General features: G+C 38.2%; 1 protein-coding gene across 1 annotated transcript in view; it reads left to right on the top strand.

Annotated features, from left to right (window-relative positions):
• The window catches only part of LOC116847006 (odorant receptor 22c-like), a 10,732-nt gene extending 7,190 nt beyond the window's left edge, over positions 1-3,542 (top strand). Inside the window, exons 3-6 of the mRNA XM_032821542.1 lie at positions 2,713-2,812; positions 2,938-3,039; positions 3,116-3,274; positions 3,471-3,542. Of these exons, the coding sequence (XP_032677433.1) occupies positions 2,713-2,812; positions 2,938-3,039; positions 3,116-3,274; positions 3,471-3,542 (433 nt within the window). The remainder of the gene's footprint in view (positions 1-2,712; positions 2,813-2,937; positions 3,040-3,115; positions 3,275-3,470) is intronic.
• The last annotated feature ends 9,749 nt before the right edge of the window (positions 3,543-13,291 follow it).

The raw sequence follows: 13,291 nt of genomic DNA, 5'->3' as shown, positions 1-13,291 counted from the left end.
GGGGGGGGGGGGGGGTGACAGGCGTTGCCGGTGTTGCGGAGAGGCCAACGAGACCCTTCCTCACGTGCTATGTCATTGCGGACTACATTACGCTGCCGTCCAGTGGCGTCACGACTCGGTCTTGCTGCGACTTAGGAAGACCTGTCGTCTGCCGGGGACCATCACGGTGAACCAGCAGGTTAGGGGCCTCGAGAGGGAACTGGGGGAACTACGACCTGACCTCGTGGTCAGGCACAAGCCCTCGAAGAGCGTCGTTATATGCGACGTCACGGTTCCCTTTGAAAATCGCTGGGCGGCGTTCGAGGAAGTAAGAGCGAGAAAGGTTGCTAAATACTCGCCCTACGCTGAGGCGCTCCAGCGGCAGGGATACCGCGTCGTTGTGACGGCCTTCGTCGTCGGGGCTTTTGGCTCGTGGAATCCGTGGAATGAGCCGGTGTTGAAGCTCCTGCGCGTAAGCAAGGCGTACGGAGCGATGATGCGCCGGCTCATGATTTCCGATACCATTCGTTGGTTGAGGGACATTTACGTGGAGCACGTGTCCGACGTCCGCCAATATCAAGCGCCTCCACGACCTGCCGATGGTACTATTCCCAATGTGTCGCTGCCTCGCGCGGTTTGCTGCCGTGCGACGGGCGCGCGGGCGGATGGCGGGGAAGAAGGTTCTCGAGACTAATCGTTTGTATGCATGTCGCGTAGGGCACGTCTTGTCCCGGGGGACCCGCAACTTTCATTTATTTATTTATTATTTAAAATATGTTGACTGCCGCGCCGACAGGAGCGGCCGTTAGGGCGCTCTCGCCATCGCGGCTGCTACATTTTAAATTTATTTATTTATTTATTTTTTAATGGCGCCCTTTACACGCGGGGACATCTTTTTGTTTTAATTTATGTTTTATTTAATCGTTTGAAGTGTTTGACTGCCGCGATGGCGGTGGCGACTGTGATAGTCGCCATCGTCCCCGCGGCTGCACATTTTAAATCTTTATATTTTTACTGTACATATTTATTTATTTTATATGCTTTTTATTTGTATTTTATATATTTACTAGTTATTTTAACTTGTGCGTGTTGTTATATTTATTTATTTATTGCGCGGCGGGTCCTACGTTCCGGAGGGGCGTGTCGTCGAGAGTGAGTGGCGTGGACGTTGGTGTAATCGTCTATTGTACATATGTATTTGTGTTCAGTGGATAAATGTTCGTAAGGATGAATGTCGTGAATAGAGTTAAGTTAAATTCGAGATAAAACGCACTGTGCGCATACCCCGCTGCGGCAGGGTATACAAGTATTATCTATTTATTATTATTCAAGTGGTAGTATGAGGCGTTGATACATTGGGACGGCCTACTAGCCGTCCCAATTTGATTAATTATTCATACCCACAGGGATCGAATTGCAAGGTTTGTGTTCGTCTTGGCCCAGCAGGGGGGGCTTGGTGTCCCCTGCGTCAAAAAAGTAAAAGATTAGCGCATAGTTATTTTATACTAATATAATTTGTATTCGCCACCGGGGATATTGTATATATGTATTTGTGTTCAATGGATAAATGTTCGTAAGGATGAATGTCGCGAATAGGGTTAAGTTAAATTCGAGATAAAACGCACTGTGCGCATACCCCGCTGCGGCGGGGTATTGTCCCCGGTGGATTATTCACTGAGTATAAAATAAAAGCGTATTATGGTATTAATGTTGTAGTATTAATATTGTAGTATGTAAAATGCAGTGAAGGAATGTGAGTAGATTGTCATTTGCGTAGCGATGTGACAATTAAGTGATCGTCTCATGGGTGCTGCAGTAATGTGATTTTCCAATCGATTCATGGGGCAGCATTATTTGGGCCATTGAGGACATCCGGGGTGGTTGTAGCCAGTAAGAGTCCAGCATACTCTTCGGTGCTTCTCAGAGGGATGAAGGGATCCATGAGGATTTCCATCCTGTTGACAAAAAAAAAGAAGTGGTTGCAAGCGCACTACTCGGTACCACTTATATCTTTCCGCTTAATATACTTAATGTCCCTATAATTTAAAAATAAAACATTATATATGTATAGATAAATTTAGAATAAAAAATGCTAATATTTTATACATGCACACGTAACAAATTCGAAAAATTACACCTAACAATGGCCATCTTGTTAATTGTTAAAGATTTTTTTTTGGTAAATGTCTGGAAAGACGGCAACCTCACCAATCATCTCGACCTTGATATATAACATGTTATAAAAAATGTAATTTTGAGCAATTTTTCCTAATACTACTATACGGCTGTCAGTTATAGTTTCGGAGATATTCGACTTTAATTTCTAAAATTATACAATAGACTTTACGTCGAACCCGTCCCTACCCCTCAACCCTTCCCTTAAAACTAATCTTAACTTAACCTATCTATTAAACTATGATAAATTGTAAACGTATATACGTAACACAATCAACAACAAATCATAGTGTCCCAGATCACCATGATCATACTTTGCGAGAACGGATTGAGGTAAACAAAAAGTCCTCTGCCGTTTTGCGATGTTCGCAATAATTTTCGAGAAATTAATTATTTCGTCTGAAATAACTCGAAAACTATTGCGAATTTCGCAAAATGGTATTTGACTTTTCTGTTCCGTTTAATCCGTTCTACTTTTCTACGATTTGTGTCAAGAAAGGTTTCGGACACCCTGTATATGTGAAACGAAATACTACGAAATTATGAAATATGTTTTAGATACGCATCGGAAGTTGCTCTTATAGTTCGTCCTTATGCATTGGGTACAGTGCTTTTCAGTACTGTATCGATGGTAGTGTTCAGCCTTATTTTTATTACAGTAAGTATAATTCCATAGATATCGATAGATTCCTATCGAACCTAATATTTTGTCATACATCTCATGTAGAGGAAAAATTTCGGAATTCTGATATAATTTTATATTATCTTTATATATCTAAACAGGGAGCATCATTGCCATTGAAAATTCAATTTGTATTCTTAGCCTTCAGCGCATTATCGGAAGTATTTATGTATGCGTGGCCTGCCGAACACTTAATACATGCGGTAAGTCCATTATTTGTAAGAAAATACATGATTACGTTCGTAACATAGTGTCGTTAATCCATGGTATGTTTTCTAGAGCAACGATGTAGCACAAGCAGCATTTGAAACGGAATGGTACAATGAATCAAATAATCTCCGGAAAAACTTACAAATGGTTATACTAAGAGGCCAGAAATCAGTAGTTATTGCATTACCATGCGGTTTGCCTACGTTATCCTTACGTTACTATGCGTCGGTGAGAAAATAATTTCGTTATGATTACTCAATAACTTGCAAATATATCTCTAAATAATTAAAACATTTATACATCTAAAATAAATGCATGCGTGTATGTGTGCGTGCGTGCGTGCGTACGTACGTGCGTGCTTGCAGACGTATGTATACTTACTTCTCGTGGAAAAAAAATATTTTTTATATCATAAATGTTCCAGTATTTATCAACTATATTCTCCTACTTTACAACGATGCGAATAATGCTCGAAGAGAAAAGCAATGAAATATAAGCAAAACAGCGTAGTTCTAATGAGTTTTGTTGAAGAAGAGTTCTCTGCACTGTATTATATAAATTATTAAATTATTATTCCAAGTTTATAAGTTTATAAGTTTATAATATATTTTATAAGTTTATAACATAGAGTTTATAACTTTATAATATTAATTTAATTTTAAATTTCTTTTTACTTAAAAAATTCTGATAATCTCCTACAACACGAGCAAATACACTTATATATAAGATATCTCACCAAACATATAATTTTTTAACAATGGATTTTCATCAACCTTTAACAGTTAAGCTATAATAATATCTACAGTTATGTGGGACTGGGTATCGATTAAGACACAAACTACTTATAGTGGCGAACGAAAGAATAAAGAAACTTTAATGCAATACAATGCAAAGCGTCTCTCTGCATTCGATGGCATAGCCACCTGTGGAAGGCGATACTCCAGTACACTTCAGTACAACACTCTGGTACGGAGTAAAATAAGTGGAATATAGTAAGACAGAGTTAACCGTCTACAATAGGAATAAGATATGGCTGAAAGAAGTAAGAGCAAGAAAATTGACCACTCACAGTCGATTATTCTTCTCACATTCGACTGTGATTAGTCAATTTCTTAATCTTACTTTTTAACCATACTTTATTCCTATTATAGACAATCTTAGATAATAACTATAATACGAGGGTAGTACCCAGAAGTACCCAGCCTAACAAAGAAAACACAAAAATTTTGAAAAAATATATCTTTATTTCTCAACATAGTCCCCTTTTAGCTCGATACACTTTTCCCAGCGATATTCAATAGCTTCGATACCATGTTTATAGTGAGAACCATTGAGTTCCTCAAAATAGCCATCAACCGCAGACTCCATCTCTTCATTGTTAGCAAATCTTTTACCATCAAGCCATTTTTTCAAGTTTGGAAATAGATAATAATCTGAGAAGGCTAAATCTGGTAAATAGACGCTATAGGGTGCGTGAGAAAGCAATTCGAACTTTAACTCATTGATTTTGGTCATCGCAATAACGGACGTGTGAGCCGGTGCATTGTCATGATGAAACAATACTTTCTTTTTCGCCAAATGCGGACGTTTTTTTTTTATTTTATCACTCAAACGCTGCAATAAGTTCGCATAATATTCGCCGTTGATTGTTTTTCCTTTTTGAAGATAATTAATGAAAATTATCCCACGCACATCCCAAAAAACTGACTCCATAACCTTGCCAGCCGATGGAGTTCTTCGCCTTTTTCGGAGCCGATTCTCCCCTTTCAGTCCATTGTTTCGACTCAGGTGTGAAATGATGAACCCATGTTTCATCCATGGTTATGAACGACGCAAAAACTCGGCCTTATTACTACAAAACATCGCCAAACACTCGATTGAAACATCCTCACGAAGCTGTTTTTGTTCAATTGTGAGCAAACGCGGCACACATTGTGCGCACAGCTTTTTCATGTCCAAATTTTCAGTCAATATGCGATGTACTGCACTTTTTGATATGCCTACCATGTCAGCTAACTCGCGCATTTTCAGTCGACGGTCATCCAATACTATTTTGTGGATTTTCGTCACCATTTCTGGCGTGGTCATCTCATTTGGTCGACCACTGCGATGTTCGTCTTGGCAGCTCTTACGGCCTCTTTTAAACTCTGCCACCCAATATTTTATTGTTGTAAACGAGGGAGCAGACTCCCCCAGAGTAGAATCTAGCTCAGTTTTGATATTGGTTGGACTGAGACCTTTCAAATGAAAATATTGTATCACATAACGATGACCACTTTTCTCCATGTTTACAAATGTACTGAGAGCGTTCACTATTGATGGCTGCCAAACTAATACTAAACAACGTAGCGTCTTGAAACTTCAAACTTCAGTTTTATAAGGTTGATGCTTTCGGCCATAGTGATTTTTTTCAAACAACAACCGCCATCTATACGTCAGGTCGGGTACTTCTGGGACTACCCTCGTATAAACATATAAATTACTACGTTTATACTCAGCAACCTGAACGCGGCTTGACTTATACCGTGATCTAAAATAAATCTAGTAACTAGCCGTTTATTTCGTTTACTTAAAAATTGACGAAATCGAATTTAGTATATGCTATACGAGGTAATATATACAATTAAATTATAAGACTGATTTAAAAAATGTATCTTATTTTATAAATTATACAACCTAACTATGTTTCGCTTCAATGTATTTCCTTTTCCTATCTACACAGTATTGCATGCGTTTTTTTCAAAACGGGTTTCGTTCAACGATTTCTTCACTTTTGGAAATATAAAAAAGTCGCAGGGAGATAAATTTGGCAAATACAAAGGGTGCTCAAGTACAAATATTTTTTTATCCACTAAAAATTGCTTCACAGAAAAAGCGCTGTGGGCTAGCGCATTGTCTTGATGGAGAATCCCATCGTTGTTCTTCCACAAATCCGGATGTTTCTCCCTTACGCGTTTCCTCAGTTTCTGCAGAACTTGCAAATAGTAAGCCTAATTGACTGTCGACCTTTCCTGATAATTTCACTAATTTTTATCACGTTTTCGTCGATTTTTTATGTGTTAGAACGTTCCTCGCGTTTATCGTTTTCGACAGCTTTCCGACCCTCGGAAAATCTTTTATGCCACATAAAAATCATTGCATCTGACATAAGATTAACTCGTAAACGTCTTTTAACAGCTGAAAGCATTCAGTCGAAGTTTTCTTGAATTTCACAGGAAACTGCATAGCTTCACTTTTTACCATAAATCCGGCACGGTCGCTATGCAGGGTGCGCTTCTAACAATTCAAAACGAGACTAAACAAGTTAGGACGCAAATGTTCTTATTCGATCGAGAAGACTTCAAGGTCAATGATTATTTGAAGTAAATCGTAATGGTGGGAAAAATGAGCTCTTACGACGACCAGTCTTCCCAATAAATATAATAATATAACAGTTTCATTGCTGTAATATAACAGAATATAACATGCAATGTAATAGATATGTTACAAGTAATATATATGTTAGTTATAATTTCTCACTCATATTACTCATATAATACGAAGTTGCCGTTATATAACAGAAATATAACGTAGAAGAAAGTAGCCAAAAGCGACACAAGGCCTCCTAAAACGACATACTTCTATATTTCATATATTAAATGTTGTATTTTATCGAAACTAATATAAACGTAATTTATTTTATCAGTTAAATCATGAAAAATTCATATGTGGTATATTTCTTGTTCTTTTATATGCTAAATTAGTAAATATCGAGTTTTTGAAATTCGTAAGTTTTATTTCTATGATTTTTATTAAAGAATTACGTAAACCAAACAGCGATAATAATTTTTTTGTTTAATATTAAATTCATCTGCATGCATTTGGCTTTTGTACAAATATTTTTTAAATATTTTTATATTCATTATTTTTTTATTGTACAACTTGAAAAATTTTATGAGAATGTGTCTTAAAGTGACATCCCGTACAGTATACGATAGATGCAATACACTGTGACTAACATAACTTGATTCTAACCTCCCATTGTGACGTGATATTTAATTATTTTATTTTTTAATTCTGTTTAGTTTAAAACTATAACATGTAAAATATGTGAGAAATGAAAAAGATGGAAATGCCAAAGATATGTTTTTAATTAATTATATTTCTCTTTTGTAATATTATATTATATTTCCCTTATTATATTATAATTTTATAATATTGTATAATATAATATAATATTATTATATTATATTATATTTCCCTTATTATATTTCCTTTTTGTAATATTATATTTTGAATAAATGAATATTATTCAACTATTAAACGCATTAAGAAACTATTTATTATCAAATATTATCATATATGCAACATGTTATATAACTTCCAATAGGTATGTTGCTTTTGGCACCCATTTTCTTGGAACTCCATTTTCGTGCGTTTTACAAAAACATTTTTTGTTTTAAATATAGAAACAATTTCATTAAAAATATGATATTATCTGATAGGAAGTACTTCTAACTACATATATATATATATATTTACATTTATATTTTGAGCTTTACATTAAGACATAACCTCCAAAAACAAAGTGGTATGTCGCTTTTGGTGCCTTTACTCTATTACTAAAATGTTATATAGCTATTGTAGGAAGTGGTCTTAGATGAACGAAACACCACTCATTTTTCTAAACGATATATTATAAGAATACTTTTTGTAAAATACTACAAGAAAAGAGTAACGTGTGTGTAGGTTAGTGTAGTCTCGAGTTCCGATTTTACCTATCTGGTTTTTTTTTGTTTCTCTAACTCTGGCTTCTCCGGCGTACCCGCTCCTCGGAGGACTCGGGTCTTTATTTAATCGACGTATCAGAAAACGTGAAGGATACAAGAAGCAGTAGTCTGGGTTCAATGCAACTGAATATGTGTATTTCGATGTAATATAATAAACAACTTATTGCTACGGCGGTTGGTACAAGAATCTCCTTAGCTCTCCTTCGTTCTCGCCGAGACGGTCTCGCACGTCTCTTCTTATCCTTTCTCTATTCTTTCTTCTAGTCTATCCGTGACCTCTGGCGCGGCTACTTGCTTTGTGAACTAAATTGTACAGTTAGAGTCTTCTATATTGTTTCTCGCCTACAGCTCGGCTCTCCTGACTCGAACTTTTGTCCTCGAGGTTCGCTTATCAGTACGGCGTCTCTCTTTTTTTCCCCCGCTGTTGCCGTTCTTCGCAGTCAGCGCTTCTGTCCCTTCGTCTTAGCACATCGCTCGCTCGCCGTCTTAACTTATCTTTAGCTCGGTATTTCTTACAGTGGTCGTACCTATGTTCGCGCGTTTTCTAGTTCGTGTTAAGCAGTCGTATCCACGGTTTAATTTTATCCGGATAAAATTGTGTCGATTGGCCTCACCGATTGATTAAAGCCTGGAATGTCTTTGATCACATAGCGATTGTGCTCAAGGGATTTCGCCACCAGGTAAAGCCCTTTATATTTCGCCTTCAATTTTGAGCTTTCTCCCGGTTTTATCCGGGTATCCCGAACTATCTATATCTATATTATACTTTATTTATTTCAATTCGTTTCGACTTAGAAGCGAGTGTAACTCGCGTGCTGAGTCGCGTATGCGACGAAATCTAAGTCTCGCGTGACGCGCGTGAATGCGCGGGTGAAAATACTTCGAAAGAAATTGTTCGGGATTCGAACGGAAAGAATGGTTCTCGTTGTCACGAGAACCACTCGGTTCGAGGCATCTGCGAGAGGACGGTCGTCGATGATTACAATCGGTAATAACATCGACTTCGTTCGTCCTCTCGCGCGCGTTGGTGGCACGCGAGGATCATGTGCGGTCTCATTGTCGCGTGGCTAGCGAGCCGCTGGCTAGCAACGTGAGGCAGTTGCTACGACAACGAGAGGCCAAACACCGATTCCGCGAATCGGCGGGCGGCACGCGCCGCGAGACGCTCGCGTGCCTAGATGAAGAAAACCAAAAAAAGGGCCTCAGCCTCGCAGTAGACTCGCGCTGGGCGCGAGTCGTCACGTTTTTCTTTCTCCTGTAGTCCAATCCACGCGCTCCAGAGCTTACTCCAGGGGGCTTATAAATATGACCGCGTACATCGGTCGTGAGCTTTTGTCTCGAGTTCGTTCTCGCCGTGCGCGTCGTCGCAGCCTTGCGCGGAACGTTCGCTCCAACCACCGTATTTCGTGGTCGCGGTCAAGTACGCGCTATCAGTCTGAGTCGCTCATTGTCAAGTTCAGAGCGGAACTCTTCCCGCGCCGATTCCGGAGTCGCCAACCTATTTCGCGGTCGCCGGTCTCTCAGGTTCGGGTCGTCGCGGAGCCTGGTCCGCGAGACCCATCGGAGACATGCATCGTCCAGTTCGTGGACCGGTCCATGCCTGTTGAACATTCGTGGTTTCTTTGCGGCGAAACGTTCGGCGACTTGCCGTCGCCTCGACTTCGGGTGCGCTACGCTCGCGACGCTCGACGAGACGTTCGTCGCTCCAGCATCCCTTCCGTCCGCGGTGCGATCCAACACGGCCGTGCGCGCGAAGGATTCTGCTGGAGAGCTCCGTCGCGATTTTCCTTGCAACGCAACAAGGGTGCTGGCTTGCCCTCATCCTCGAGCACGTCGACGCTCCGCCCGTCGACTTCGCGCACCTTCAGCTCCTCTCTCCGATCTCCACGCGCTCGGCCTCATTCGTCGGTTTCGAGAGTTGGATCCGGGTTGGAGTCAGGGGGCAACGCGGTTCGACCGGGAGGTTCGCATCTCCTCGCGTTCGTGCGTGCTCCACATCGGAGTGCTCGGCGCTCGCGGCCGTCGGACGCGAGAGCCGACGGCACGCGCTTCGGCATCATTGTGAGACTCGTACTTGTGAATTTTACCCATTGTAAACCGTGATCCTGCTCGCGTTCGCGTGTTTGAGTCTGAGGCCTCGCGAAGCAAGATTTCCGGCGAGCTCTTCAAGATCTCCGTCGCGTGAGTATCAACCTGATATTCGTCAAGATTTCCGTCGCGCTACGAACGGCCTCTTGCTCAAGACTCGCCCAAGATTTCCGTTCTCCGCTCGTCACAGGATCCGGTTATAACAGTGCACTCTCTGTGCTTAATAAATCTGTGTAGTTCTGTGTATCACGACTGAAGTTTATTCTCCACCCCGCTTCCACTCCCACGCACAACGCCGGTGCCTCTCTCGAGGCAGTTCCCGGCGCTTTTCGTGTCGGCTCTCGGCTAAACGCGGTCGAGCCCGATACAGAAATTAACGCGTTTACTCAACGCTTTAGAAAACGCACAATAGGAGCAACCTTTTTTAAATGCGACACCCGACGATGCTATGTCGAATAATAACACAGGTAATCATCTGGAAATATCTGGATTAGGTATTACTCTTCTCTCTCTCTCTCTCTCTCTCTCTCTCTCTCTCTCTCTCTCTCTCTCTCTCTCTGTCAAATATTAATTTTTGAATAATATTTTCTTCTGGATCTAATAATAAGCCGGAAAAGATCGTTTGGTTCTGCGATACCTCAAAAAGAAAGTAAGCTGGCTTCTATTTGACCAAGAATTTCACTGATCGATACATTAAATAACTATTAATAATTATGTCATTCTAAACATTCGTTTCTGATTAGGATTTCTGATTTCCCGACCTTTTTAATTTCTCGGGACTCGAGAATTCACGTGTGTCTGTTCCTGAGAATTCTCGGGAAATCGAGAATTTAAAAAAATCTGTGAAAAACACAATAACGATCTGTGAAACATGAAGTTCAAAGAAAGTAATAAATTAAAATATATATTAATTGTTTAAATCAATTGTATTATTGATAATTTGATATTATGCAATTATTTTGCCTATATGTTCACATAAGTGTAACATAAATTAGTCTTTTGCTGCATCAATCAATCGATTTTTATTTTCAGTTTAGCAAAAATAAAATTAAGTTTAATTTTACAAAGTAACATGTTACTTAATAATATATTAATATAAAATCGATACAACTGATATAATCAAACATCAACACAAAATAAAATTAAAGTAATCATAGCCTACAAGTCACAGGTAATATAAAAATATAATATTAATTATTATTATAGTAGGCATTTAGAAACACAAGCACGTTAACGGCTTTATCTGACAATCTATTTCTTATTTTAGTAACAATATTCATTGTTATCGAGAAAACTCTTTCATTTTCAGTCGAAGTGGGTTTTACGGTTAATAATCCGTTATAAATAGCTTCTAGATTAGGAATACGTTTCCCTGTAGATTCATACAACTGAAATTCTTTCTTGATGATGTTTTTAGTTATATTTTTTTCCTGTATTCTTTATAGTTATTTTCTCCTGCCGCTTTAATGGCTTTTTGTAACTGCAATTCAAACGAAATAGTTGCATTATCATCAGATTCGTTAATTTCAGTTTCACTTTGTATACTTTGGTCTCGAGACTATGGAATTAGGAATAATCTGTGATAAAGTTCCTCAGTATAATTAATTAATATTGATTTGTTGCAATGTGCAATAAAAAAATCACTTTTCTTTAGATAAAATGAATCAGCATTGTGTAAAAAATGTAGTAAAGATACGAGCTGCAAATTTCTTCGTTCGTTTAACTTAACTTTCAGTGATTCTAAAAATGTTTTAGCCAAATCAAAGTCCATTGAGTTTAATTTTTTCAACAAAGTATCTATTATTGCCTCTGATGTTAAAATAGTAGCATCTTTTCTGCTAAGCGCTTCAACATATAATTTTGTAGGCTCTAAGATTTTATAATAATAATATTATTATAATAATATTTCTAATGTACTAACGTTATTTTCGTTCCATTCAGAAGACATATTGAAATCAATTAAAGCTTTTTTAATGGCATTCTTTAGTTTTAGGAATCGTTTAATTATACATAACATGGAGTTCCATCTCGTTTTAATGTCAAGTAACAAATTTAGTTCTTGTTTAAATTCAGCTTTTACATAGTTTTGCAATGTAATATTTTTCAGTGGACTTTTCCTAAACAGTTTGACCAAAAAACGCGTTTCTTTAAGTATATTATTTATATTATCGTTAGTACGTTGTAAGGAATACGGCGCTTCGATATTTTGTATGACGCCCGCGTCGTCATCATCATCGCATTCATTATCTTCACTAGAAAAACTAGTTCCTAATTTTGAATCTTCTAAACTACCCGTATTGTTGTCTTATCCTTTTCAATTTTTTTTGCAGAAAGTATCTAAAACTGATAAACGTATGGCGTGATTTAAAAAAAGTATCATTTTACATGGATTTTCGCGACCAAATTTCTTCATGACATTCGGTCCATCGCTAGTGACAGCAACAATGTTATCTTTAAAACTTAATTCGAATTCTTGTAAACGAGTTTCAACAATTTCTCTTATCTCAGTTGCTCCACACTTGCCAGGGATGTACACTAGTTCCAAATTACAGAATTTACCGTCTATATAATAAACGCATATGTTAAAATATCTACGGTTTCGGATACTTGTCCATTCATCAATAGTTAAACTGAAACGTGCTCCAGATTTATATAAACTTTTAAAATGTGCAATCATTTCGCTTTTCTTTACTTATTAATATAATATTAATGACATCATCTAATATAATATTAATGACATCAGTTTCATTTTTAGGCAACTTATACCCTTTTTGTATCAGACTCGCGTGTGAATTCGCTTCTATTGCTCTTATAGAAAGTCCATCTTTAGCTGCTAAGCGGGAAACAATTTCACCCAAAGACTTCTTTTGTGTTAACTGGAGGGTTTGTTGATGCTCGGATAATTTAGCTTTTGTAGATTCCGGCTCAGAACTAGAAGTAGAAGTCTCAAGTTCCTTGCATTTCAAGTTAATTTTATGAATATATTCAAGATGCCTAACTAGACCGCTCGTGTTCGAGCCTTTACACGATATTTGTTTTGGACATTTTAAACATTGTGCATGTGATGTATCTTTGTTTTTTTTAAGTATTTCCAAACTTTCGAAGTGGATCTTTCCATAGTACAATTGTTCAACTGAAAAGAAAATTAGATGCAAAACTACTGCTTTTCAAATCACACAAACTTCCTTGAAAAAAACTAATTATTAATTAAATTTATAAAATAAAAATATCTTACCCTGGGTTACTTATGCACGAGACAATATTATATCAGTGCAGTCACACTGTGTCTTCTTTCGACAAAATTCCTTCTATGAACTTTCCTCTACGAACAACAGCGTGCGACTGGTGTGTGTGTGTGTGTGTGTGTGTGTGTGTGTGTGTGTGTGTG

The sequence above is a fragment of the Odontomachus brunneus genome, unplaced genomic scaffold, assembly GCF_010583005.1.
Source record: "Odontomachus brunneus isolate Ranch 3 - 2012 unplaced genomic scaffold, Obru_v1 Obru_scaffold_072, whole genome shotgun sequence".
Classification (NCBI taxonomy): Eukaryota; Metazoa; Arthropoda; class Insecta; order Hymenoptera; family Formicidae; genus Odontomachus; species Odontomachus brunneus.
The sequence above is the reverse complement of the archived record's forward strand: the minus strand, read 5'-3'. Positions and strand labels throughout refer to the sequence as shown.